The sequence below is a fragment of the Rhinolophus sinicus genome, chromosome 7, assembly GCF_057876585.1.
Source record: "Rhinolophus sinicus isolate RSI-liver-muscle chromosome 7, RSI-T2T, whole genome shotgun sequence".
In the NCBI taxonomy this organism is placed as follows: domain Eukaryota; kingdom Metazoa; phylum Chordata; class Mammalia; order Chiroptera; family Rhinolophidae; genus Rhinolophus; species Rhinolophus sinicus.
Genome location: NC_142507.1, coordinates 29,358,855 through 29,382,310, shown reverse-complemented (window position 1 = coordinate 29,382,310; position 23,456 = coordinate 29,358,855). Strand labels below are relative to the sequence as shown.

General features: G+C 36.9%; 2 protein-coding genes across 4 annotated transcripts in view; one reads left to right on the top strand and one right to left on the bottom strand.

The window, feature by feature from the left end:
- LRRC69 (leucine rich repeat containing 69) overlaps window positions 1-23,456 on the bottom strand; it is a 122,596-nt gene that overhangs the window by 43,257 nt on the left and 55,883 nt on the right. Inside the window, exons 5-6 of one of the 3 annotated variants that reach the window (XM_074319070.2) lie at window positions 22,984-23,055; window positions 405-506 (exon numbers count right to left, since the gene is read on the bottom strand). The exons of 1 other annotated variant lie outside the window; for it this stretch is intronic. In XM_074319070.2, coding sequence (XP_074175171.1) covers window positions 405-506; window positions 22,984-23,055 — 174 coding nt within the window. The remainder of the gene's footprint in view (window positions 1-404; window positions 507-22,983; window positions 23,056-23,456) is intronic. One more of the 3 variants, XM_074319069.2, reaches the window with a different exon arrangement.
- Window positions 20,212-21,131, top strand: LOC141568645 (ferritin, heavy subunit-like). Its single transcript, XM_074319090.1, has 2 exons — window positions 20,212-20,260; window positions 20,566-21,131. Exons 1-2 carry the CDS (start codon window positions 20,212-20,214, stop codon window positions 21,129-21,131), a joined length of 615 nt encoding a protein of 204 aa, XP_074175191.1.

The following is a 23,456-nucleotide window of genomic DNA, read 5'->3' as shown; positions in this document are numbered from 1 at the left end:
TAAGCGAAATAAGTCAGACAGAAAAAGCAGAGGACCATATGATTTCACTGATATGTGGTATATAAACAAAAAACAACGAAAGAACAAGAAAATCAAATGAGAAACAAAAACTCATAGACACAGATAATAGTTTAGTGGTTACCAGAGGGTAAAGGGGGTGGGGGGTGAGAGATGAGGGTAAGGGGGATCAAATATATGGTGATGGAAGGAGAACTGACTCTGGGTGATGAAAACACAATGGGATTTATAGATGATGTAATACAGAATTGTACACCTGAAATCTATGTAATTTTACTAACAATTGTCACCCCAATAAATTTAATTAAAAAAAAAAAAAAAAAACTTTTTAAAACTTGAATCATGGCTTTAGTTTGAAGACCTGTGGGAATGATATAAAGCTTCACCTGTAGACTCCAGACCTCCTCTTGTTTTATAGCATTAACAGGCTGCTTCAAGAACAGTGGGTTTCCCTCACAGTAGAATTCCCTCAGCTTCAGATCCTGAAACTTTCAAAACAAAATAAAAACTTCATTTCACAACAAAATTAAAAATCGCTCCAGAGGCTACATCTTCAATAAAATAAGTCTAAAATTGTTTTATTTAGGACTTATGTCCCACGTTAGTATTTTAACAGCAGGACATACTCTAGTTGTTAGAAGCTTAAGAATCTGCATGCTGGTATGAATGGTAATGACCTTAGAGGTCACTAGTGGCATACCCTATAATAGACAGCTGAAAAAATTTGTTCAGGATAAAATTTCATTCAGGATAGAACTTGTTAGTAATATAACAGGGATTAATTAATCAAATGTTGGGAATATTTTGCAAATAATACATTTGTTAGAAAATCAAGAATGATGGAAAAATAACATTCTACTATACACCAAAATCCAGGTCTTAAAGACTGCCTTGTGATCCGTTCTATTTTCAATGAGGAAGGTAAGAAAAACAAAGAAACATTAAAATGTTCTTATTATAACCTGTTGTGCACAATGAAAATTAAAAAAAAAAAAAAAAAGGAAATCAATTCACAAGAATACTGAATCTTCTATGAAGAAAACCTAAATTCAGCTGGAGTCTATCATTTGAGTAGAAAAATAAGAAATTCTCTTACATTAATGTTATGCCTTGCCTCCCAAGAACTCATGTAGTTTTCAAAGTTAAACTCATTTAGCGAGTTACTTTTCTGAGCCTTAGTTTCATCTGTGAAGTAGGGCAAATAAGACCTATCTTCAGGTGAAACAGTTCTCTGGAAAGAAAGAAAAAATTCCTGATTTGTGGCATGTTTTGATTCCATGGTGTAAATATTCCTACCATGGTTGATTCCAGTCACTGAACACAGAGTTGGGAAGAGAGATGGAAAATTAACTCTTGTGAGCCAGCTGACACCATTATACCACTGCAACTCACATTTATGGGAGAATTAGAGCTATTTCCCTAATTTCAGCCCAGGGTTTGAAAACATAATTTGTTTTTTATTTATAACATCTTTTCAGTGCATCATGTGATTGGCCTCAGAAATTTTCTACAACATGTACAAAATATTAAAATAAAATACAGAGCTCAAGGCCACATTGGAATCACCTTTTCTCATACTCTCACAACAGACATTCTGACTTTCTTAATTTAGTTCCTTATGTTATCCATCAAGAGGGAGCAACCTAGAGATTTGAATCCAATGGTAGCCCAAAGTCAGTGCTGGGTGTGCGGAAATGAAGAGGGCACTTCACTTCTTATGCTTAATGGAAACATCATTATTTTCCTTTCTGTCATAAAGAATAACATTCTATAATTTATACGTAAACTCACAATACTTTTTTTCAAAACTGATACAAACCTGAATGTCTTGGTATATGTAAATAACATTTATATACATGAACCTCATCTCAAATTTGATCATGGTTCAAAGGGCAAACATTTCTCTTTAGGGGTTATGTTTCTCCTCCAAATCCTGGCACTATTCTTCCATCAAATATGGTAATGGGTTACCCAGCTTGTTAACTTACTACATATAAAGTATCAGACAGAATTTATCTTAATTAAAAATTAATTAATTAAATTCATTAATATGTGTTTTGCATGACTTCAAGTTTCAATAAACTGAAGTCATACAATCTCTCAATGTTCACTCTGAATATTTCCCAGAGCAACATTTTTTCATACCTTTTCTCTAAATGCACTACTGGTTTCCTGTCAGCCTAGCTTCTTAAAAGAATTATACTCTTTGCTATTGTTGTCACTCCGGTAACATAATCAGCTACATTCTCTTCTACTAAAGAAATGCTGTTATAGCTTTTCAGAGTCTCTTTGAACATGACCATTCAAACAACCACCATTATAAGTTTAATTTAACTGGAATAATTTTGCCCCTCCCCCAAAAAAAGTGGTCTACAGATATTTTTGGTTGGCACAACTGGGGGACAGGGGTGGTATCTATTTATTAAAGATCAGGGATGCTGCTAAACATCCTACAGTGTACAGAACATCCCCAACAATAAAGAATTATCAGGCCTAAAATAGTGTTGAAGTTGGAAAAACCTGGTTTGGAGACACAAGATCATAAACATTCACTGACACATGTAAACATTCTCCCATCTTATCTGGAAAGAGGATTGGCAACTGGAGAGAAATGTAAGTTCAAATGAGAGTTTTTATTTTTTTAAGATGAAGAAGACTTAAGCATGTAGAAGGTAAGTGTCAATATAGACAGGCTAATGAAGAAGAGAAAGAAGCAATAATTGAAAGCAATGATCAGGTGAAGAATACAAAATGATCTTTGAATATTAATATCTGCCAATTGAGTTGCAAAGCAAGGTGTCAATGTGGATACAGTCATAAAGAAAACAGTGAAAATTCAGATATGTTATAGGTTTTAGAATAGGAACCTGGGTCCGGAAAAATGGCGGTGTGAGGTGAGCCTCTGTAAAGCTCCCCTGGAATTTACAAAGAATCAAACAACAAAAACTCCACAAAGGACTCCCTGCACAGCAGACAGGCAAGACGAAGAGGCCCACTACCGACTGAAATCACCTACAGGTGGGAGATTCGCGAGAGTGGTGGGAGGAGGAAACCGAGAGGTGCGTGGAGACAGAGCCGCGCGGGCGCAGGACGCACACCTAGCTCAGTGCTCCGAGCTCGCTGCTTCCCGGAACTACCATAGCTGCGGGAGATTGGACTGCTTAGGGCTCCGCGAGGGCTCCACAGGGCTGAGGGGACAGCATATAACACGGCTGAACCCAAAGCTCACGGCACAGACCTCGGAGAAACGACTGAGGAAAAAAGGCTCAAAACGGTGGTTTAAGCCCGCACTGCCAAGCAGAGAACGGAAGACTTAGGCACTGAGACTAGCCGCCCCCTCCGTCCCCTCCCAGAGCTCGCCCCGCCCCCACCTGCCCGGTGCTAGAAGCGAAACAGTAGCAGTGTCAGATCAAAACAACAGAAAATTTGCTGTTTTGAGAACTGTGGACCGAAGACACAAATTCACAGCCCAACTAATTCGGGCAAAGGGGAGGGAGCTGTGGAAGCAGGACCGGCTGTGGTGGTGGTCGCCGCCATTGCTCTGGGCCACCTCTCACAGCTCACCCTGCCCCTGGCCCCACCTATCTGGGTGGATCCCTACAGGAGTAAACAGAACTGCTGAAACATACAGGCTCTGAATCAGGAGCTGGAAGAGCTTTGCAACATCAAAAGCTCTCTGCACACCCAAGGAGACACTGCGCCCTGTGACCTAGACGAACTATTAACAGAGGAGAAGCCTGTCTCCCAGGGAATCCCCCCATTGTGTGACAAGCTACAGTAGTGCAGAGAAAACATAGCACTACCTTGTGAGAGAGAAAAAAAAAGCCTGCAGTCAGAGAAAAAGTAAAACATTCTACCAACAAGTACTGGAAAACAAAAGAAAGACCTCTTCCTATGAACTTGTTGCAGAAGTCACTCCTGTAGATGTCTAGGAAGAGAAATAGTAAACCAGTAATCGCCAGGAATAACCAAGGCAACAAGATAGCTCAGAAAGAAAGTGAAAAATCGCCAGAGAAGGCACTTAAAGATACAGAAATATGTGCCTTAAATGACAGAGAATTCAAGAATGCAGTTCTGAAAAAACTCAACGAGATACAAGAAAACACAGATAGGCAGTTAAATGAACTCAGAAATACAATCAAAGAACAGCATGAGCATTTTACGAAAGAGATTGAAATTTTAAAAAAGAACCAAATAGAATTTCTAGAGATTAAGAACTCAATAGAAGAAATTAAGAATGAAATAACCAGTTTAGGTAGTAGAGTTGACCAGATGGAGGTAAGAATCAGTGACATCGAAGATAGAAACCTGGAAATGACACAGATAGAAGAAGAAAGAGACTTGAGACTTAAAAGAAATGAAAGAACTCTACAAGAACTTTCTGACTCCATCAGAAAGAGCAATATAAGAATAATGGGCATACCAGAAGGAGAAGAAAGAGAGAAGGGAACAGAGAATATATTCAAACAAATTGTCGATGAGAACTTCCCAAATTTGTGGACAGAACTGGACCCTCGAATCCAAGAAGCAAATAGAACACCTAGTTACCTCAATCCCAACAGGCCTTCTCCAAGGCACATTGTATTGAAACTGTCTAAAATCAACGACAAAGAAAGAATCCTCAAGGCAGCCAGGGAAAAGAAGACGGTAACCTACAAAGGAAAGCCCATTAGATTATCATCAGATTTTTCAGCAGAAACTCTACAAGCCAGGAGGGAGTGGAACCAAATATTCAAACTATTGAAAGAGAGAAATCATGAGCCAAGAATAATATACCCAGCAAAGATATCCTTTAGATATGAAGAAGGAATAAAGACCTTTCCAGACATACAGAAGCTGAGGGAATTTTCTAATACGCGACCTGCACTACAAGAAATACTAAAGGAGGCTATTCGACCACCATCAACAGGGACAATTTGTGGCAACCAAAACATAAAAAGGGGGAGAGTAAAGGCCTGAACCGGAATATGGGAATGGAGAAAGTAAACGTGCTGAAGAAAATGGAATTTTCTAAATATCAAACTTGCTTTTACATAAATTTAAGGGTAACCACTCAAAAAAAATCCAGAACTGAAATACATACTGTAATAAAAGAAGAAACAGAGGGAAACATCATAGAATACCACCACACAGAAATAATAGACAACAACAAAAAGACAAAGAAACAATGGAGACACAGCCTTACCAGAAAACTAAAGATAGAATGACAGGAAATCCTCACATATCAATAATTACCCTAAATGTAAATGGACTGAACTCACCAATAAAAAGGCACAGAGTAGCAGATTGGATCCAAAAACTAAACCCAACCATATGCTGTCTCCAAGAGACACATCTCAGCTACAAGGACAAGCATAGACTCAAAGTGAAAGGGTGGAAATTGACACTCCAAGCAAATGGTACCCAGAGAAAATCAGGTGTAGCCATCATGATATCAGATGAAACAGACTTCAAGGTGAAAAAGATAACAAGAGACAAAGATGGACATTTCATAATGGTGAAGGGGACTGTACAACAAGAAGACATAACAGTCATCAATATTTATGCCCCCAATCAGGGAGCACCGAAATACACCAAGCAACTACTAACAGAACTAAAGGGAGAAATTGACCAAAACACAATTATACTAGGGGACTTAAATACATCATTGACAGCTATGGATAGATCATCCAAACAGAAAATAAATAACGAAATAGTAGCCCTAAATGACACATTAGATGAAATGGACATAATTGACACTTACAGAGCACTTCATCCTAAAACATCAGACTATACATTCTTTTCTAGTGTACACGGAACATTCTCAAGGGTAGACCATATATTGGGACATAAAATCAGTCTCAACAAATTTAAGAAGATTGAAATCATACCATGCATATTCTCTGATCACAAGGCTTTGAAATTGGATATCAACTGTAAAAAGAAAGCGGGGAAAGACACAAATACATGGAGATTAAACAACATACTTTTAAAGAAGTGTTGGGTCAAAGAAGAAATTAGAGGAGAGATCAAAAGATACATAGAAACAAATGACAATGAAAATACATCCTACCAAAATTTTTGGGATGCAGCGAAAGCAGTTTTAAGAGGGAAATTTATCTCATTACAGGCCTATCTCAAGAAACAAGAAAACTCCCAAATAAATAACCTCATGTTACACCTTAAAGAACTAGAAAAAGAAGAACAAGTAAAACCCAAGGTCAGCAGAAGAAAGGAAATAATAAAAATTAGAGCAGAACTGAATGAAATAGAGAACAAAAAGACAATAGACAAAATTAATGTGACAAAGAGCTGGTTCTTTGAAAAGATTAACAAAATTGACAAACCCTTCGCTAGACTTACTAAGATAAAAAGAGAGAAGACACTGATTAACAAAATCAGAAACGTAAAAGGGGAAGTTATCACAGACACCACAGAAATACAAAGGATCATCCAAGAATACAATGAAGGACTATATGCCACCAAATTCAACAACCTAGAAGAAATGGACAAGTTCTTAGAAACGTATAGCCTTCCAAGGCTGAACCATGAAGAACTGGAAAATCTAAACAGACCGATCACCAGTGACGAAATTGAATCAGTCATCCAAAACTTTCCGAAAAGCAAAAGTCCGGGACCAGATGGCTTCACTAATGAATTCTACCAAACCTTCAAAGAGGATCTAATACCAATTCTGCACAAACTCTTCCAAAAAATTGAAGAAGAGACAGTACTCCCTAACTCATTTTATGAGGCCAACATTACCCTGATACCAAAACCTGGTAAGGACAGCACAAAAAAGAAAACTACAGACCAATATCTCTGATGAATACCGATGCAAAAATCCTAAATAAAATTCTAGCAAATCGAATACAACAATGCATTAAAAAGATTATTCATCACGACCAAGTGGGGTTCATCCCTGGGGCACAAGGATGGTTCAACATCCGCAAATCCATCAATGTGATACATCACATAAACAAAATAAAGGACAAAAATCATATGATTATATCAATTGATGCAGAAAAAGCATTTGACAAGATACAACATCCATTTATGATTAAAACACTTAATAAAATGGGTATAGAAGGAAAATACCTTAACATAATAAAGGCCATATATGACAAGCCCTCTGCTAATCTCATAATTAATGATGAAAAACTATGGTGATGGAAGGAGAACTGACTCTGGGTGATGAACACACAATGGGATTTATAGATGATGTAATACAGAATTGTACACCTGAAATCTATGTAATTTTACTAACAATTGTCACCCCAATAAATTTAATAAAATAAAACAAAACAAAACAAAAACCTAAAAAAAAAAAAGATTAAAAAAAAATAAATAATAACTATTCCAAGGGAACTAAAAAACGCAGTAATTTACTTTTACCAGTTTTGAAAGGGCTGAATCATAACAACTTCAGAGGCCGAGTATTCTACTCTTTATTTTGAAATCTAGAGAGTGGTTAGTAACACTTTCCTCCCAGAAATCACACTGTGATATTTTAATCCAAATAACGATTTTTTCCCATTGTCAAAAGTTATGAAGGCAACTTTTCCCTCTCATATTTTTAATTCAACAATGAAATTACCACCCCACTGACTCCATTCTCTTTCCAAGCTAAGTAATGCCTGTTTCTTCAATTTTTCTAATTTTATATTTCTGTATATATCTTTTCCTTATGGTCTCTTGTGGCCACGCAGGAGCCTACCCGTCTGTCTCCTTGTACCTGCCCCCAAAGAAAGGCGAGTCTGTGATAGGGATCCTTTCAGGGACTTTGCTTCACCCTTGTGTTTGCACCTTATGTCTCCCTGTTTGGTCCCAAAAAGATAGCTGGTCAGCCAATGATGAGTAAGATTCCCCACGAGGGGGACAACTCAAGCCAGGCGCAGTCAAGTGGGGACCAACAGGTGAACCCGCGGGGTTCATAGAGGTAGCCACAGCCCCCCACCTTCCTCAGGCTAAGGAAAGCCTCTGCCTCTGTGGCTGCATTCCTTCCCAAAACCTGCAAGGGAAGAGATTCAATGTGTTCTCCATCTGTTCATATGCATATAGGTTTTGTCCCTTGGGGAAGTACATACAACCTGAGACTTAAGGTTCTGCTGCCTGCAGGCAAGGGTGATTGGCTTGAATCAGTTTCCTATTATGATGTATGGGATTCACAGATCTTGAGATTGACGAGCTTTATCCTCACCTAACTAATAAAAACTAATGTGTTGGCCGATTAGGCCATCCAGTCCTTGAGGCTGCAGGTCCCTTGGCCCTACACTTAAACTCTATTCATGGCTACTGTCTTTTCTTAACCGTGCGCCGCCCTCCTTGCTCCCCACAAGGCTTGTCACATGGGATGCGTGGGATGCGACAATCTCTCTAGAGACCACTTCAATTTCTAGAGCTTTCTTCAAATACAAATTCCAAAGTTCCAACAGGGCAATATACCCTGTTTCCCCGAAAATAAGACCTAGCCAGACAATCAGCTCTAATGCGTCTTTTGGAGCAAAAATTAATATAAGACCTGGTATATATTATATTATACTATACTATACTATACTATACTATACTATACTATACTATACTATATTATATTATATATTATATAAGACCCAGTCTTATAGTATACTAAAACAAGACCAGATCTTATATTGATTTTTGCTCCAAAAGACGCATTAGAGCTGATCGTCCAGCTAGGTCTTATTTTCAGAGAAACACGGTACATATTTGTTCACTTGCCTACCAAGTTCCCTAAGTATAGGAATTCTTCAAATCTTCATGCCTAACAGAAGAAAGCTTGGCCCCAGAAAAGAAGAAATTCATAAATTTTTGTTGAATTAAATTGTCACATAGGAGAGCATTATCTGTTACACAGACAGGGGCTAAATAAAGTACTAAAATTCATTATTCTACCCAAATATAATGGGTTGAATAGTTTACTCCCAAAATTCATGTCCATCTGGAACCTTAGAATGTGACCTTATTTGGAAAGTATTTGCATATGTAATTAGTTAAGATGAGGGCTTATGAATTAGGGTGGGTCCTAATCCAAGGACTGGACGTTATTTTAAGGTTCAGTTTGTGGCACTTCATTACTGCAATTCTAGAAAACTCAAACACCAAGCATTACTGTTTTCTGCACTATCTGAACAACTGACAGAGTTTCCATATAATCTACTGTCCATCATAGGCCAACTTCAGAAAAGTTACTCTCACAAAAAAAAGATGCAAATAAAATACATTTTATTTCAAATCATCCTTTTCCTCCAAGACTTGTTATTCAAAACCCAAGTCCAATTCCAGCAATAAATTAAAATGTAAGAAAAAATGAATATATGATAAAGAAAAGGTAGAAGACCCAATCAATAAAAATAACATGAAGAATATTCATTTAAAGTTGTTCAATATATAATGTTAAGTAAAAAATCCAGATACATACTTCTTTATGCACTGTACTTTTGATTTTATTATTTAAGTGAACATATAAAAATGAGATACTTAACACAAAATGGGATTTATAGATGATGTAATACAGAATAGTATACCTGAAATCTATGCCACTTTACTAACAATTGTCACCCCAATAAACATTAATTTTTTAAAAAAATGAGGTACTTGAAAAAAACAGTAAACAGTCTCTGGGAAGTAAAGTAAAGGCACCTTATATTTTGTTTTTAAAACATTTATTGATTTTCTAGATTTTCTACAATGAATTAGTTACTTTTATAACCAGAAAAATGTTATTTATAAAAGTATATATGAAAACAAGAGTGCTAACTGGGAGGAAAGAAAACAGTCATCTTAAAATAAAACTTAACAATCCTTATTCATACAAAAAACACAGGACATTTGCAAACTATTAAGTGAATAATTTTGAAATGTCTTAGAAAAGAATTGAATATAAAATAATTCCATCTGAGACACTGAGATTTTCCTCAAATTGTGCGATTGGTTTCAGATCAAGAAACCAGCCCCAGAGTTTTATTTTCTCTTTACAGATCTTTCTACTACTAATGACACCTTTTGAGTACTTAGATGGTACTTCTCTAAAAAGAAAAATTATACTGAAAAATTAAATATAATGAAACCAATCCAGATATAGTATAATGTGGGAAAAACGCTTTAATAGACTTTTCTAAAAACACACATGTAGAAGTTGTGGAATGGAAACTTTCATTATCACTCTATATTTCTTTGTTGTTTGAATCTTAAGAAGAATGTATAATTTGTGTAAGTTTGAAGCCATTTGCGACAACAAAGATGGATCTTGAGGTTATCATGCTAAGCAAAATAAGTCAAAAAGTTAAGAACCATATGACTTCACTCACATGTGGGATATTAATTAATGTACATTCATATATAAAAATGCTGGTGAAAATTTAATTTTAAATATTCAAAACCCATGTGAATAACTATGAAATAACTGAATTTTCCAAACAGCACACCAAGTTTTAGGTTATAAAATAGCAAAACACTCTTAAATAATGACCTATTTTAAAAAAAAATAGCTGTGATGCAATAAAAGAGCCAAGAAACCACTTAACAACATTTCTATAGAATACATTTTCAAATGTTTGATTTAAAACTATACTTCAGGGTAATGGGTACACGGAGTTTCTTTTTACTCTTCTGTTATTACCTATGTTTGGAATTTTTCATAATAGAAAAAGTTTTTGAAACATGTATTTCACAGGGCTATTAATGTAGTAGACAGTGGATGGTCACTCTAATTTTACCAGAGGTGCTAAAAAAATTTATACAAGTAGAAACTTTGGTGAACATTGCTCAAACAGTAGTCTGCTGTAATCAGAAGTGCCTGGACGCTGATGGTAACCACTTTGAGGACCCCTTGTAATTGCAGAAATCAAATTTTACTTGTATTTATCTTTTGTTATCAGTATACATTGAGTATTACTATTTTTTTTTTATTTTTTTTTATTAAATTTATTGGGGTGACAATTGTTAGTAAAATTACATAGATTTCAGGTGTACAATTCTGTATTACATCATCTGTAAATCCCATTGTGTGTTCATCACCCAGAGTCAGTTCTCCTTCCATCACCATATATTCGATCCCCCTTACCCTCATCTCCCACCCCCCACCCCCCGCCCCCCTTACCCTCTGGCAACCACTAAACTATTGTCTGTGTCTATGAGTTTCTGTTTCTCATTTATTTGTCTTGTTCTTTTGTTGTTTTTGGTTTATATGCCACATATCAATGAAATCACATGGTTCTCTGCTTTTTCTGTCTGACTTGTTTCGCTCAGCATTACTCTCTCAAGATCCATCCATGTTGTCACAAATGTTCCTATAGCATCTTTTCTTACTGCCGAATAGTATTCCATTGTGTATATATACCACAACTTCTTTATCCATTCATCTATCGAAGGACATTTTGGTTGTTTCCATGTCTTGGCCACCGTAAACAAAGCTGCAATGAACATTGGAGTACACGTGTCTTTATCTCTAAATGTTTTCAGATTTTTTGGGTAGATACCCAGGAGAGGGATTGCTGGGTCATATGGCAATTCTATTAGTAATTCTTTGAGGAACCTCCACACTGCCTTCCATAACGGCTGTACCAGTCTGTATTCCCACCAACAGTGTATGAGGGTTCCTTTTTCTCCACAGCCTCTCCAACACTTGTTATTATTTGTCTTGTTGATGATAGCCATTCTGACTGGGGTGAGGTGATATCTCATTGTGGTTTTGATTTGCATTTCTCTGATTAGTGATGTTGAGCATTTTTTCATATGTCTATTTGCCATTTGTATGTCCTCTTTGGAGAAATGTCTCTTCAAGTCCTCTGCCCATTTTTCAATTGGCTTGTTTGTTTTTTTGTTGTTGAGTTGCATGAGTTCCTTGTATATTCTGGATACTAGCCCCTTATCGGAGGCACTGTTTGCAAAAATCTTCTCCCATTCAGTTGGTGTCCTCTTTATTTTGTCAATGGTTTCTTTTGCTGTGCAGAAGCTTTTAAGTTTCATATAGTCCCATTCGTTTATTTTAGCTTTTACTTCCATTGAGAGTATTACTATTTTAATAGTTTTTTTTTCCATTTTTAAAATGTGTATACCTTTTTTGGCACCCTCTGTATATTATTAGTAGTATTTCACTACTGGTATATATTATATGTACAATACATAACCATAATAATTTCCATTCCTTGAACACTATGTACAGAATGCTTTATAATCATTATACTACTTAACAATCTTATGAGGATAATGGCATTAACATACCCATTTTACAGATGAGGAAACAGCAACTTGGAGAAGTTAAGCATAATGTTTGAAGTAACAAAGTTAGTAAACGGGAAATTAGGACTTCAAACCTATGTGTATATGACTCCAAAGTCCATGTTCTTCATTTCTATACTATTCTGCCTCCTGAAAATCATAGATTAACTGTTTTAAAAGTTCAGTACCATTACTTCGAAATTTATTCTATTTTCACTGATAATCACAGCATTATCTAGAGTCAGTCATGTACTCTCTATGTTCATCATTTTCTCCATTACTGTGTTTCTCCGCAAATAAAACCTAACCAGACAATCAGCTTTAATACGTGTTTTGGAGCCAAAATTAATATAAGACCCGGTCTTATTTTACTATAATATAAGACTCAGTCTCATATAATATTATAATATAATATAATATAATATAATATAATATAATATAATATAATATAATATAATATAATATAATATAATATAATATAATAATACTGGGTCTTATATTAATTTTAGCTCCAAAAGATGCATTAGAACTGATTGTCAGGCTAGGTCTTATTTTTGGGGAAATGGTAGTTGCCCATATATCAATCCTGCAAAATGTATTAATTTGGACCAGCTGAACCAAAGGTCAGATGAGCACAGAACACCTTATTTCAGAGTTGTCAAAGAAACTTCAGCAATAGGTGCTACAGAGGCAAAACCGATTCAGGTACTACCAAAATCACTCTGGATTAATGGAATTTAACTAATGGCTCTTTATCAAAATTGTACGGAGAAAATCACTTTGCAGAAGAAACAGTGAATCAGTGACACTACTAATATATTGAATACTGGACGTAGCTTAAGAACAATATTAATATTTATTGAAATAAAATCGAAGACACTGTAGTGTAGAGATGAAAAACAGTATTCCTTCTCCTTGGAAGCTTACAGCCCAATGGAAAGACAGAGTTGAAAAGAATTACTCTATGTGGTTCAAACTGCAATGGTACTGTGGAAAATGGCACCAGATAGCTGCTTTTGGAGTCAGAGAAGGCATCACAAGATAGAGAGATTTGCAGGATGAATAAAATCTTATAGCATTTACCAGGTCAATATCAACAACATCCAATTCTTATTAAATATTCAAAACTGTATGTTTTTGGAAAACTGTTTGGAAATCCTTAAAAAAAATTAACCATACAATTTCCATATGACCCAGCAATTCTACTTCTGGGCATACATCCAAAAGAAGTAAAAGCAGGATCTCAAACAGATATTTGTACACCCATGTTCATAGCATTATTTTCAGCAGCCAAGTGGTTGAAGCAATACGAATATCCATTGATGAATAAATAAACAAAATGTGGCATTTGCATACAATGGAATATTGTTCAGTCTTAAAAAGGAATAAAATTTTAACACAGGTTATAACATAGGTGAACTTTGAAGACATTATGCTAAGTGAAATAAGCCAGTCACAAAAGGATAAATATTGTATGATTCTAACTTAAACGAAGGATCCTGAGTAGTCAAATTTGTAGAGACAGAAAGTAGAATGGTGGTTGCCGGGAGTTGAGAGGGAGGAATGGAGAGTGTTTAATGAGAATAGTTTCAGTTGGAGAAGACAAAATATTCCTGGAGACAGATGGTGGTGATGGTTGTGCAACAATATGAATACACTTAGTGTCATAGAAGTGTACACTAAAAAATGGTTAAAATGATAAAATTTATATAATGTATAGTTTATCACAATAAAAAAAGTCTGCACTGTTTTTCTAAACTACAGACATTGCATTCATTTTTCATACCTGAATTAACTTCAGTGTAAAAATTGCTCTGTGGATAAAAAAGACTAAAACCTCAATTTGGATTTGATCAATCAGAAAAAGTAAATAATGAACCAACAATTATTTATTGAATACTTTTTGGATTGATAGGCTTCTAATAATTACCTTGCATGCAGAAACATATCTGCTAGGATAAAAAAATGCAATCTGAAAAACGGCCATTTCTTTCCCAAAAGTTAGAAGGTTCCAAGGACAACTGTTTTTCAGTTATTTGAAATAAAGCAAAATCAAACTTCACTTACAAAAGGAAAATAGTATATTTTTCATTGTTTGGCTTAAAAACAAATAACAGAAGTGTCACCTCTAGATTAATTACAAGAGATAAAAATGTATGCTATAAAAAGTAGTATTTTCAAAAAATCTGAGGTGACGAAAAGTAGTATAAAATAACAACAACAAAAACTAACCATGACCAATATATATTTATAAAATATTTATGACAGTGATCAGAGTTCACTGAATTGAAACAAGTTCCACAAGAACAGAACACAAAGGAAGGACAGAAAACAGGTTTCGAAATTCTACAAAAAAGAGAATCTTTGAGTCATTTGTATAATTCAAGGTTGCAATTACTACAAGTTTTATTGACCGCCCATATTTTTCTAATTCCAATAACATAAACAAATTTTTTTTTTCTTTTCCGTTTTTTTTTCTTAATTAAAGTTTATTGGGGTGACAATTGTTAGTAAAGTTACATAGATTTCAGGTGTACAACTCTGTATTACACCAACTATAAATCCCAATGTGTGTTCACCATCCAGAGTCAGTTCTCCTTCCATCACCATATATTTGATCCCCTTTACCCTCATCTACCATCCCCCTCCCTGCTTACCCTCTGGTAACCACTAGACTATTGTCTATGTCTATGAGTTTTTGTTTCTCATTTGTTTGTCTTCTTTATGTTGTTTTGGTTCATATATGACATATCAGTGAAATTATATGGTTTTCTGCTTTTTATGTCTGACTTATTTCGCTTAGCATTACAATCTCAAGATCCGTCCAAGTTGTCACAAATGGTCCTATTTCATCTTTTCTTACTGCTAAATAGTATTCCATTGTGTATATATACCACAACTTCTTTATCCATTCATCTATTGAAGGACATTTTGGTTGTTTCAATGTCTTGGCCACTGTAAATAAAGCTGCAATGAACATTGGAGCACACTTGTCTTTATGTATAAATGTTTTCAGATTTTCGGGTAGATACCCAGGAGAGGGATTGCTGGGTCATATGGTAATTCTATTCTTAATTTTTTTAGGAAACTCCACACTGCCTTCCATAGCAACTGCACCAGTCTGCATTCCCACCAACAGTGTATGAGGGTTCCTTTTTCTCCACAGCCTCTCCAACACTTGTTACTATTTGTCTTGTTGATGATAGCCATTTTAACTGGGGTGAGGTGATATCTCATTGTGGTTTTGATTTGCATTTCTCTGATGATTAGTGATGTTGAACATTTTTTCATATGTCTATTCGCCATTTGTATGCCCTCTTTGGAGAAATGTCTCTTCAGCTCCTCTGCCCATTTTCCAATAGGGTTGTTTGGTTTTTGGTGTTGAGTTGCATGAGTTCCTTGTATACTTTGGGTATTAGCTCCTTATCAGAGGCACTGTTTGCAAAAATCTCCTCCCATTCAGTCAGTTGCCTCTTTATTTTGTTGATGATTTCTTTTGCTGTACAGAAGCTTTTAAGTTTGATACAGTCCCATTCATTTATTTTAGCTTTTACTTCCCTTGCCTTTGGAGTCAAATTCATGAAATGCTCTTCGAACCCAAGGTCCATCAGTTTAGTACCTATGTTTTCTTCTATGCAGTTTATTGTTTCAGGTCGTATGCTTAAGTCTTTGATCCATTTTGAATTAATTTTGGTACATAGCAGTCCAGTTTCATTCTTTTGCACGAGGCATTTTACTTCTGTCAGCTCCATTTATTGAACAGGCTGTCTTTTCTCTACTGTATGTTTCTTGCTTCTTTGTCAAAAATTATCTTTCCATATTTATGTGGTTTTATTTCTGCATTCTCATTTCTATTCCATTGGTCTATGTGTCTGTTTTTTTGCCAATACCGTGCTGTTTTGATTATTGTTGCCCTGTAGTACAAGGTAAAGTCAGGGAGTGTGATACCTCCATTATTGTTCTTTTTTCTGAAGATTGCTTTGGCTATTTGGGGTCTTCTGTGGTTCCAGACAAATCTGATGATTTTTCTGTTCTATTTCTTTAAAAAATGCCATTGGGATTTTGATGGGGATTACATTAAATCTGTATATTGCTTTGGGTAATAGGGCCATTTTAACGATGTTGATTCTTCCAATCCATGAGCATGGAATGTCTTTCCATTTCTTTGTGTCTTCTTCAATTTCTTTTAAAAGTGTCTTATAGTTTTCAGTATATAGGTCTTTGACAGTCTTGGTTAGTTTATTCTTACGTACTGTGTTCTTTTTGCTGCAATTGTAAAAGGAATTTTTTTAATTTCTTTTTCTGAAATTTCATTGTTAGCATATAGGAAGGCAATGGACTTTTGCACATTGAATTTGTAGCCGGCATCTTTAGTGTATTCGTTGATTGTTTCTAATAGCTTTTTGGTGGAGTCTTCAGGGTTTTCTATATATAGCATCATATCGTCTGCAAAGAGTGACAATTTAACTTCTTCATTCCCAATTTGGATGCCTTTTATTTCTTTCTCTTGCCAGACTGCTCTGGTGAGGACTTCCAACACTATGTTGAAAAGCAGAGGTGATAGGGGAAAGCCTTGTCGTGTTCTGAATGGAGAGCCAAGCGCTTCAGTTTTTCACCATTAATTATGAGATTAGCTGAGGGTGTGTCATATACGGCCTTTATTATGTTAAGGTATTTTCCTTCCTTTTAAGTGTTTTAAAAATAAATGGATGTTGCATCTTGTCAAACGCTTTGTCTGCATCAATTGTTAAAAACATACGATTTTTGTCCTTTATTTTGTTTATGTGATGTATCACATTGATGGATTTGCGTATGTTGAACCATCCTTGTGCCCCTGGGATGAAACCCACTTGGTTGTGATGAACAATCTTTTAATGCATTGTTGCATTCAATTTGCTTGGTTGTTTAGGATTTTGCATCTGTATTCATCAGATATATTGCTCTCTAGTTTTCTTTCCTTGTGTTATCCATACCAGGTTTTGGTATCAGGGTGATGTTGGCCTCATAAAATGAGTTAGGGAGTACTGTCTCTTCTTCAATATTTTTGAAGAGTTTGAGCAGGACTTGTATTAGATCCTCTTTGAAGGTTTGATACATTTCACTAGTGAAGCAATCTGGCCAGGACTTTTGTTTTCGGGAAGGTTTTAGATGACTGATTCAATTTCCTTACTGGTGATCGGTCTATTTAGATTTTCCACTACTTCATGGTTCAGCCTAGGAAGTCTATATGTTTGTAAGAACTTGTCCATTTCTTCTAGATTATTGAACTTGGTGGCATATAGACCTTCATAGTATTCTTGGATGATCCTTTGCATTTCTGTGGCATCTGTTATAAATTCCCCTTTTTCATTTCTGATTTTGTTTATTAGTGTCTTCTCTCGTTTTATCTTAGTGAGGCTAGCCAAGGGTTTGTCAATTTTGTTAATCTTTTCAAAGAACCAGCTCTTTGTCACATTAATTTTGTCTATTGTCTTTTTGTTCTCCATTTCATTTAGTTTTGCTCTGATTTTTATTATTTCCTTTCTCTGCTGACCTTGGGTCTCACTTGTTCTTCTTTCTCTAGTTCTTTAAGGAGTACCATGAGGTTATTCATTTGGGATTTTTCTTGTTTCTTGAGATAATCCTGTAATGATATAAATTTTCCTCTTAAAACTGCTTTCGCTGCATCCCAAAAATTTTGGTCGGATGTATTTTCATTCTCATTTGTATCTTTTGATCTCTCGTCTTATTTCTTCTCTGACTGGTCGTTCTTTAAAAGTGTGTTGTTTAATCTCCACGTATTTGGGGTTTTTCCTGCTTTCTTTTTGCAGTTGATATCCAATTTCAAAGCCTTGTGATCAGAGAATATGCTTGGTATGATTTCAATCTTCTTAAATTTGCTGAGCGTCGTGTTATGTCCCAATATATGGTCTGTCCTTGAGAATGTTCCATGTACACTAGAAAAAAATGTGTAGTCTGACGTTTTAGGATGTAGTATTCTATATATGTCAATTATGTCCATTTCATCTATTGTGTCATTTAGGGCTGCTATTTCATTATTTATTTTCTGTTTGGATGATCTATCCATAGCTGTCAATGATGTATTTGGGTCCTTTACTATAATTGTGTTTTGATCAATTCCTCCCTTCAGTTCTGTTAGTAGTTGCTTGGTGTATTTCGGTGCTCCCTGATTGGGGGCGTAAATATTGATGACTGTTATGTCTTCTTGTTGTATAGTCTCTTTTACCATTATGAAATTTCCATCTTTGTCTCTTGTTACCTTTTAACCCTGAAGTCTATTTCATCTGATACCAATATGGCTACCCCTGATTTTCATGGATACCAATTGCTTGGAGTGTCAATTTCCACCCTTTCACATTGAGTCTATGCTTGTCCTTGTAGCTGAGATGTGTCTCTTGGAGACAGCATGTGGTTGGGTTTAGTTTCTGGATCCAATCTGCTATTCTGTGCCTTTTATTGGTGAGTTCAGTCCATTTACATTTAGGGTGCTTATTGATATGTGAGGATTTCCTATCATTCTATCTTTAGTTTTCTGATAAGGCTGTTTCTCCATTGTTTCTTTGCCTTTTTGTTGTTGTCTATTATTTCTGTGTGGCGGTATTCTATGATGTTTCCCTCTGTTTCTTCTTTTATTACAGTATATCTTTTAGTTCTGGATTTTTTTTGAGTGGTTACCATTAAGTTTATGTAAAAGAAAGTTTGATATTTAGAGCATTCCATTTTCTTCAGCATGCATACTTTCTCCATTCCCATATTCCGGTTCAGGCCTTTACTGTCCCCCTTTTTATGTTTTGGGTGCCACAAATTGTCCCTACTGATGGTGGTCGAATAGCTTCCTTTAGTATTTCTTGTAGTGCAGGTCGTGTATTAGAAAATTCCCCCAAAAAAATTCCCTCAGCTTCTGTATGTCTGGAAAGGTCTTTATTCCTCCTTCATATCTAAAGGATGTCTTTGCTGGGTATATTATTCTTGGCTCATAATTTCTCTCTTTCAATAGTTTGAATATTTGGTTCCTCTCCATCCTAGCTTGTAGAGTTTCTGTTGAAAACGCTGATGATTATCTAATGGTCTTTCCTTTGTAGGTTACCATCTTCTTTTCCCTGGCCACCTTGAGGATTCTTTCTTTGTTGTTGATTTTTGACAGTTTCAATACAATGTGCCTTGGAGAAGGCCTGTTGGGATTGAGGTAATTAGGTGTTCTATTTGCTTCTTGGATTCGAGGATCCAGTTCTTTCCACAAGTTTGGGAAGTTGTCATCGACTATTTGTTTGAATATACTTTCTGTTCCCTTCTCTCTTTCTTCTCCTTCTGGTATACCCATTATTCTTATATTGCTCTTTCTGATGGAGTCAGAAAGTTCTTGTAGAGTTCTTTCATTTCTTTGAAGTCTCATGTCTCTTTCTTCTTCCATCTTTGTCATTTCCAGGTTTGTGTCTTTGATGTCACTGATTCTTTCCTCCATCTGGTCAACTCTACTACCAATGCTGCCTAGTTCATTCTTAATTTCTTCTATTGAGTTCTTCATCTCCAGAAATTCTATTTGGTTCTTTTTAAAATTCCAATCTCTTAGGTAAAATGTTCATGTGTTCTTTGATTGTGTTTCTGAGTTCATTAAACTGCCTTTCTGAGCACTTCTTATGCCTGGTTTTCTCTAAAGCTGAGATGGCAGCCGAATGTAGCGACCTGAACAACACAAGCAGTGGGGAAAGCGAGGGAGGCGGCAAGGGCTAAAGTCTATTATAGAAATAAAGAGACCAGAGACTCAGAATGCAGAGAAACCACAGAGGACCAAGGGACTCACAGCCTCAAGAGACTGGAGCCCCGAATCGGGTCGTTGTGGGTATTTATTGCTTTTTTACAATAGGCATCACATGATTCTGGGCAGGGTCTGTAAAACTCTTACACCACTAATACAATTTGCATATTCCCAATACCCAATCATATTGTCCCAAAGCAACCTGTGCATGCTGTCCCCGCATGACCAAGGTGCGGTGTGTACAACCCCTGGGGGAGCAGGTCTCTCAAGGCAATTATCCCATGAGCTAAGCGGGAGCGAGGTAGTTTCGCTCAATTAACGTTCCTTAGCACAATAGGGTGCTGGGCATTTGCAGCATGCGTCAGCAGCTTCCAGAAAACATTGGAAGAGGGGCATCCCTCCTAGTTTCAGAGGCTAACTCATAGGGGTCTTCGGGGTCCCGTCTGGCTTAAGTCGTCCCTCCCTTGAGGAAACCTACTCGTCTTTGACTGCAGACCCAGCATACTGGGACCAAGAGAGGAAACCTATAAACTCAACCCCTAAGAGGGACAACCCCGCAACCCTCTATCCCTAAGGAAATGATGGTAGGGACAAATGGTTAGGATGCTGTGTGACAACAGCAGCCCAGCTCCAGAGTGTCATCTCTGAAGACTGTAGGGTTGCTATTAATCAAGTGGCATCTTTTCAGCTTCACGTCAGTGATGCTTACTTATCTATGGCCTGTTATTACAATGTAGACACGGGCGCACCTTTTCTTGCTGCATTCTTCGAAGACCAAGCCAAAGTGAAGAGGGAACACGCAAAGCAGTTCTTAAGATTCCTAAGAAGACATGAGGGTAAAATCTGCCTTCCAGTCATTCAGAGGCCGGATCTAGATAACTGGGGAACTGACGTACAAGCCCTAATGTCTGCTCTGGAGTTGGAGAACAAGTTAACCAAGCTCCTGCAAGACCTGAAGACCTTGGCTTCTGCAAACAGTGAAACTGATCACTTACGTTTCATGGGAAAGTACCTAGATAAACAGAAGAGGAACATAGGCTATCTGGAACACCAGCTTTTATATCATAGGAAAGTAGAAAAGCAAGAGCAGGAGGAAGACACATTTAAAAAGCCTGCTGAAGTGTCAGGTAAACAGACTTAACATCTGAAGGCAACACAGCAAGTCTTCCCATTGTTGTATGTCCCAAAGTCAGTTACTTAAAAATTTGATCTTCTCCATTTGACAGAAGATTGCTTTGCTTCTTATCTAGTGTCCTAATTCTCATTGTTCATATAAATAAATCTTTGTTTGCATTAAATGGGAGCTGGAGCATTAAGGGTTAAGAAAATGTAACTTCAAGCAGAGTTTGGGAGGATCGCTAAGGAGATCTCCGATAAGATAAGAACAGACGCCAGCTGTACTGGGGATGAGGAATTACCAAAGAGATAAAGACAGTCAGGGCAAAACTTTGTAAAAACATAATAAATCTGTACTCCCTGCCTCAGCTGCTCTATGTAACCTTCTTGTTTCTGTGTGTATAAAAGAAAGCTGGAAAATAAAGCAGGCGCTGCAGTCTAATTAGAACTGCTCACCCTCCCGATCCCATCTTTGTCTCTTGTCTATTTTTTTCTCAATCCTCACTCCCCACTTCAGGAACCGTTCGTCTCGTCGGCAGGCTCCGACAATTAAAAAATTAAAAATAAATAAAAATAAAAATAAATAAAAAAATAAACTGCCTTTCTGTGTTTTCCTGCATCTCGTTGAGTTTTTCAGAAGTGCAATCTCTAATTCTCTGTCATTTAAGTCACATATTTCCATATCTTTAAGTTCATTTTCTGGAGACTTTTCACTTTCTTTCTGAGCTGTCTTGTTGCCTTGGTTATTCATGGCAATTAATGACTTATTGTTTCTCTTCCTGGATATCTACAGGTGTGGGTTCTGCAACAGGTTGATAGGAAGAGGTCTTTCTTTTGTTATCCAGTACATATTGGTAGAATGTTTTATTTTCTCTCTGACCGCAATCTTTTTTTCTCTCTCACACTGTAGTGTTATGTTTTCTCTGCACTATTCCAGCTTCTCACACCGTGGGGTATTCCCTGGAAGATGGGTTTCTCCTCTGTTAACAGTTTGCCTGGGTCATAGGATGCCATGTCCTTGTGGGGATGCGGAGAGCTTTTGAAGTTGGAAAGCTCTTCCTGCACTAGATTCACAGCCCGTGTGTGTCAGCAGTTCTGTTTACTCCTGCAGGGATCCACCAGATAGGTGGGGACAGGGGCAGGGTGAGTTGTGACAGGTGGCCCAGAGCAATGGCATTGACCACCACCATAGCCAGTCCTTCTTGCACAGTTCTTTCCCATTTGCCAGTACTAGTTGCCGGGTTGCGAATCTGTTGTCTGTGGACCACAGTTCTCAGAACTGCAGATATTCTGTTCTTTTGATCTGACACTGCTACTGTTCCACACTAGCAGGTGGGGGTGGGGCGAGCTCTGGGAGGGTAGGGAAGGGACAGCTAGTATCAGTGCCTAAGGCTTCCATTCCCTGCAGTAGTGAGGGCTTAAACCACCGTTTTCAGCCTTCTTCCATCAGTCTTTGTTCTGAGGTCTCTGCCGTGAGCATTGGGTTCAGTCATGTTATGTGCTGTCCCCTCAGCCCTGTGGGCCATCAATGGAGCCCTAGCAGTCCGAGCTCTTCCCTCTCCTGCAGCTGCAGTAGTTCCAGGATGCAGTGAGCTCAGAGTACTGAGCTAGGTCTGCGTCCTGCGCCCACGCGGCCCCGTCTCCACTTCTCCCTTCCCTCTTCCCCTTCTCATGCAATTTGCCCACCTTTAGATGAATTCAGTTGTAAGCCTCTTTGTCTTGCCTGTCTGGGAGTCCAGGGAGTCCTTTGTGGAGTTATAGTTGTTCAATTTGTTGTAAATTCCAGGGGAGATTTCTAGAGGCTCATCTCACTCCACCATTTTGATAACCTCACTGCAAAATTATTTTTCAATGTCATAAAAGTTGACTTTACTTACTCCTGGTGGAAATATCTGAATAATATTTCCAGCTATATCTAGGATTCTTAGATTTATAAGATCACAAAATCCCTGTGTGAGAAAACAAAAGAAAGAGAGAGATTTTTAAAAACCTAATACGTAATACGTAGAATCATAAATACTTCTTCTAAGTTTAGCTTGATGGTGTTGACCATCTTTCCTAATTGCCTGATACATTCATCAGTACATCCTCTCCAAGGATGTACCAGATTCTTTGAGTTCTCCATTTCCTCTGACCACTCCAGGGCAACATAACATGGTGGCGAATAGTTAGACCATTTGCAGGTTCAAATCTCACCTGACACTTACTATGTAACTACGGGTAAATTTCTTAACCTTTTGGTTCTTCAATTTCTCCATTTGTAAATTTCTCCATTTGTATTGCTAATGGAAGCCCCTACACTTCAATGTGATTGTTGAATGGATTAAATAAGTTACTAAGTGCTTACTAA

Excerpts from the sequence above, each read along its gene's own strand:
- LOC141568645 (XM_074319090.1), top strand. The coding sequence starts at position 20,212 with ATGACCAAGGTGCGGTGTGTACAACCCCTGGGGGAGCAGGTCTCTCAA. Across the intron at positions 20,261-20,565 it reads GGGGGAGCAGGTCTCTCAAG|GAAATGATGGTAGGGACAAA; the intron begins GCAATTATCCCA and ends TCTATCCCTAAG.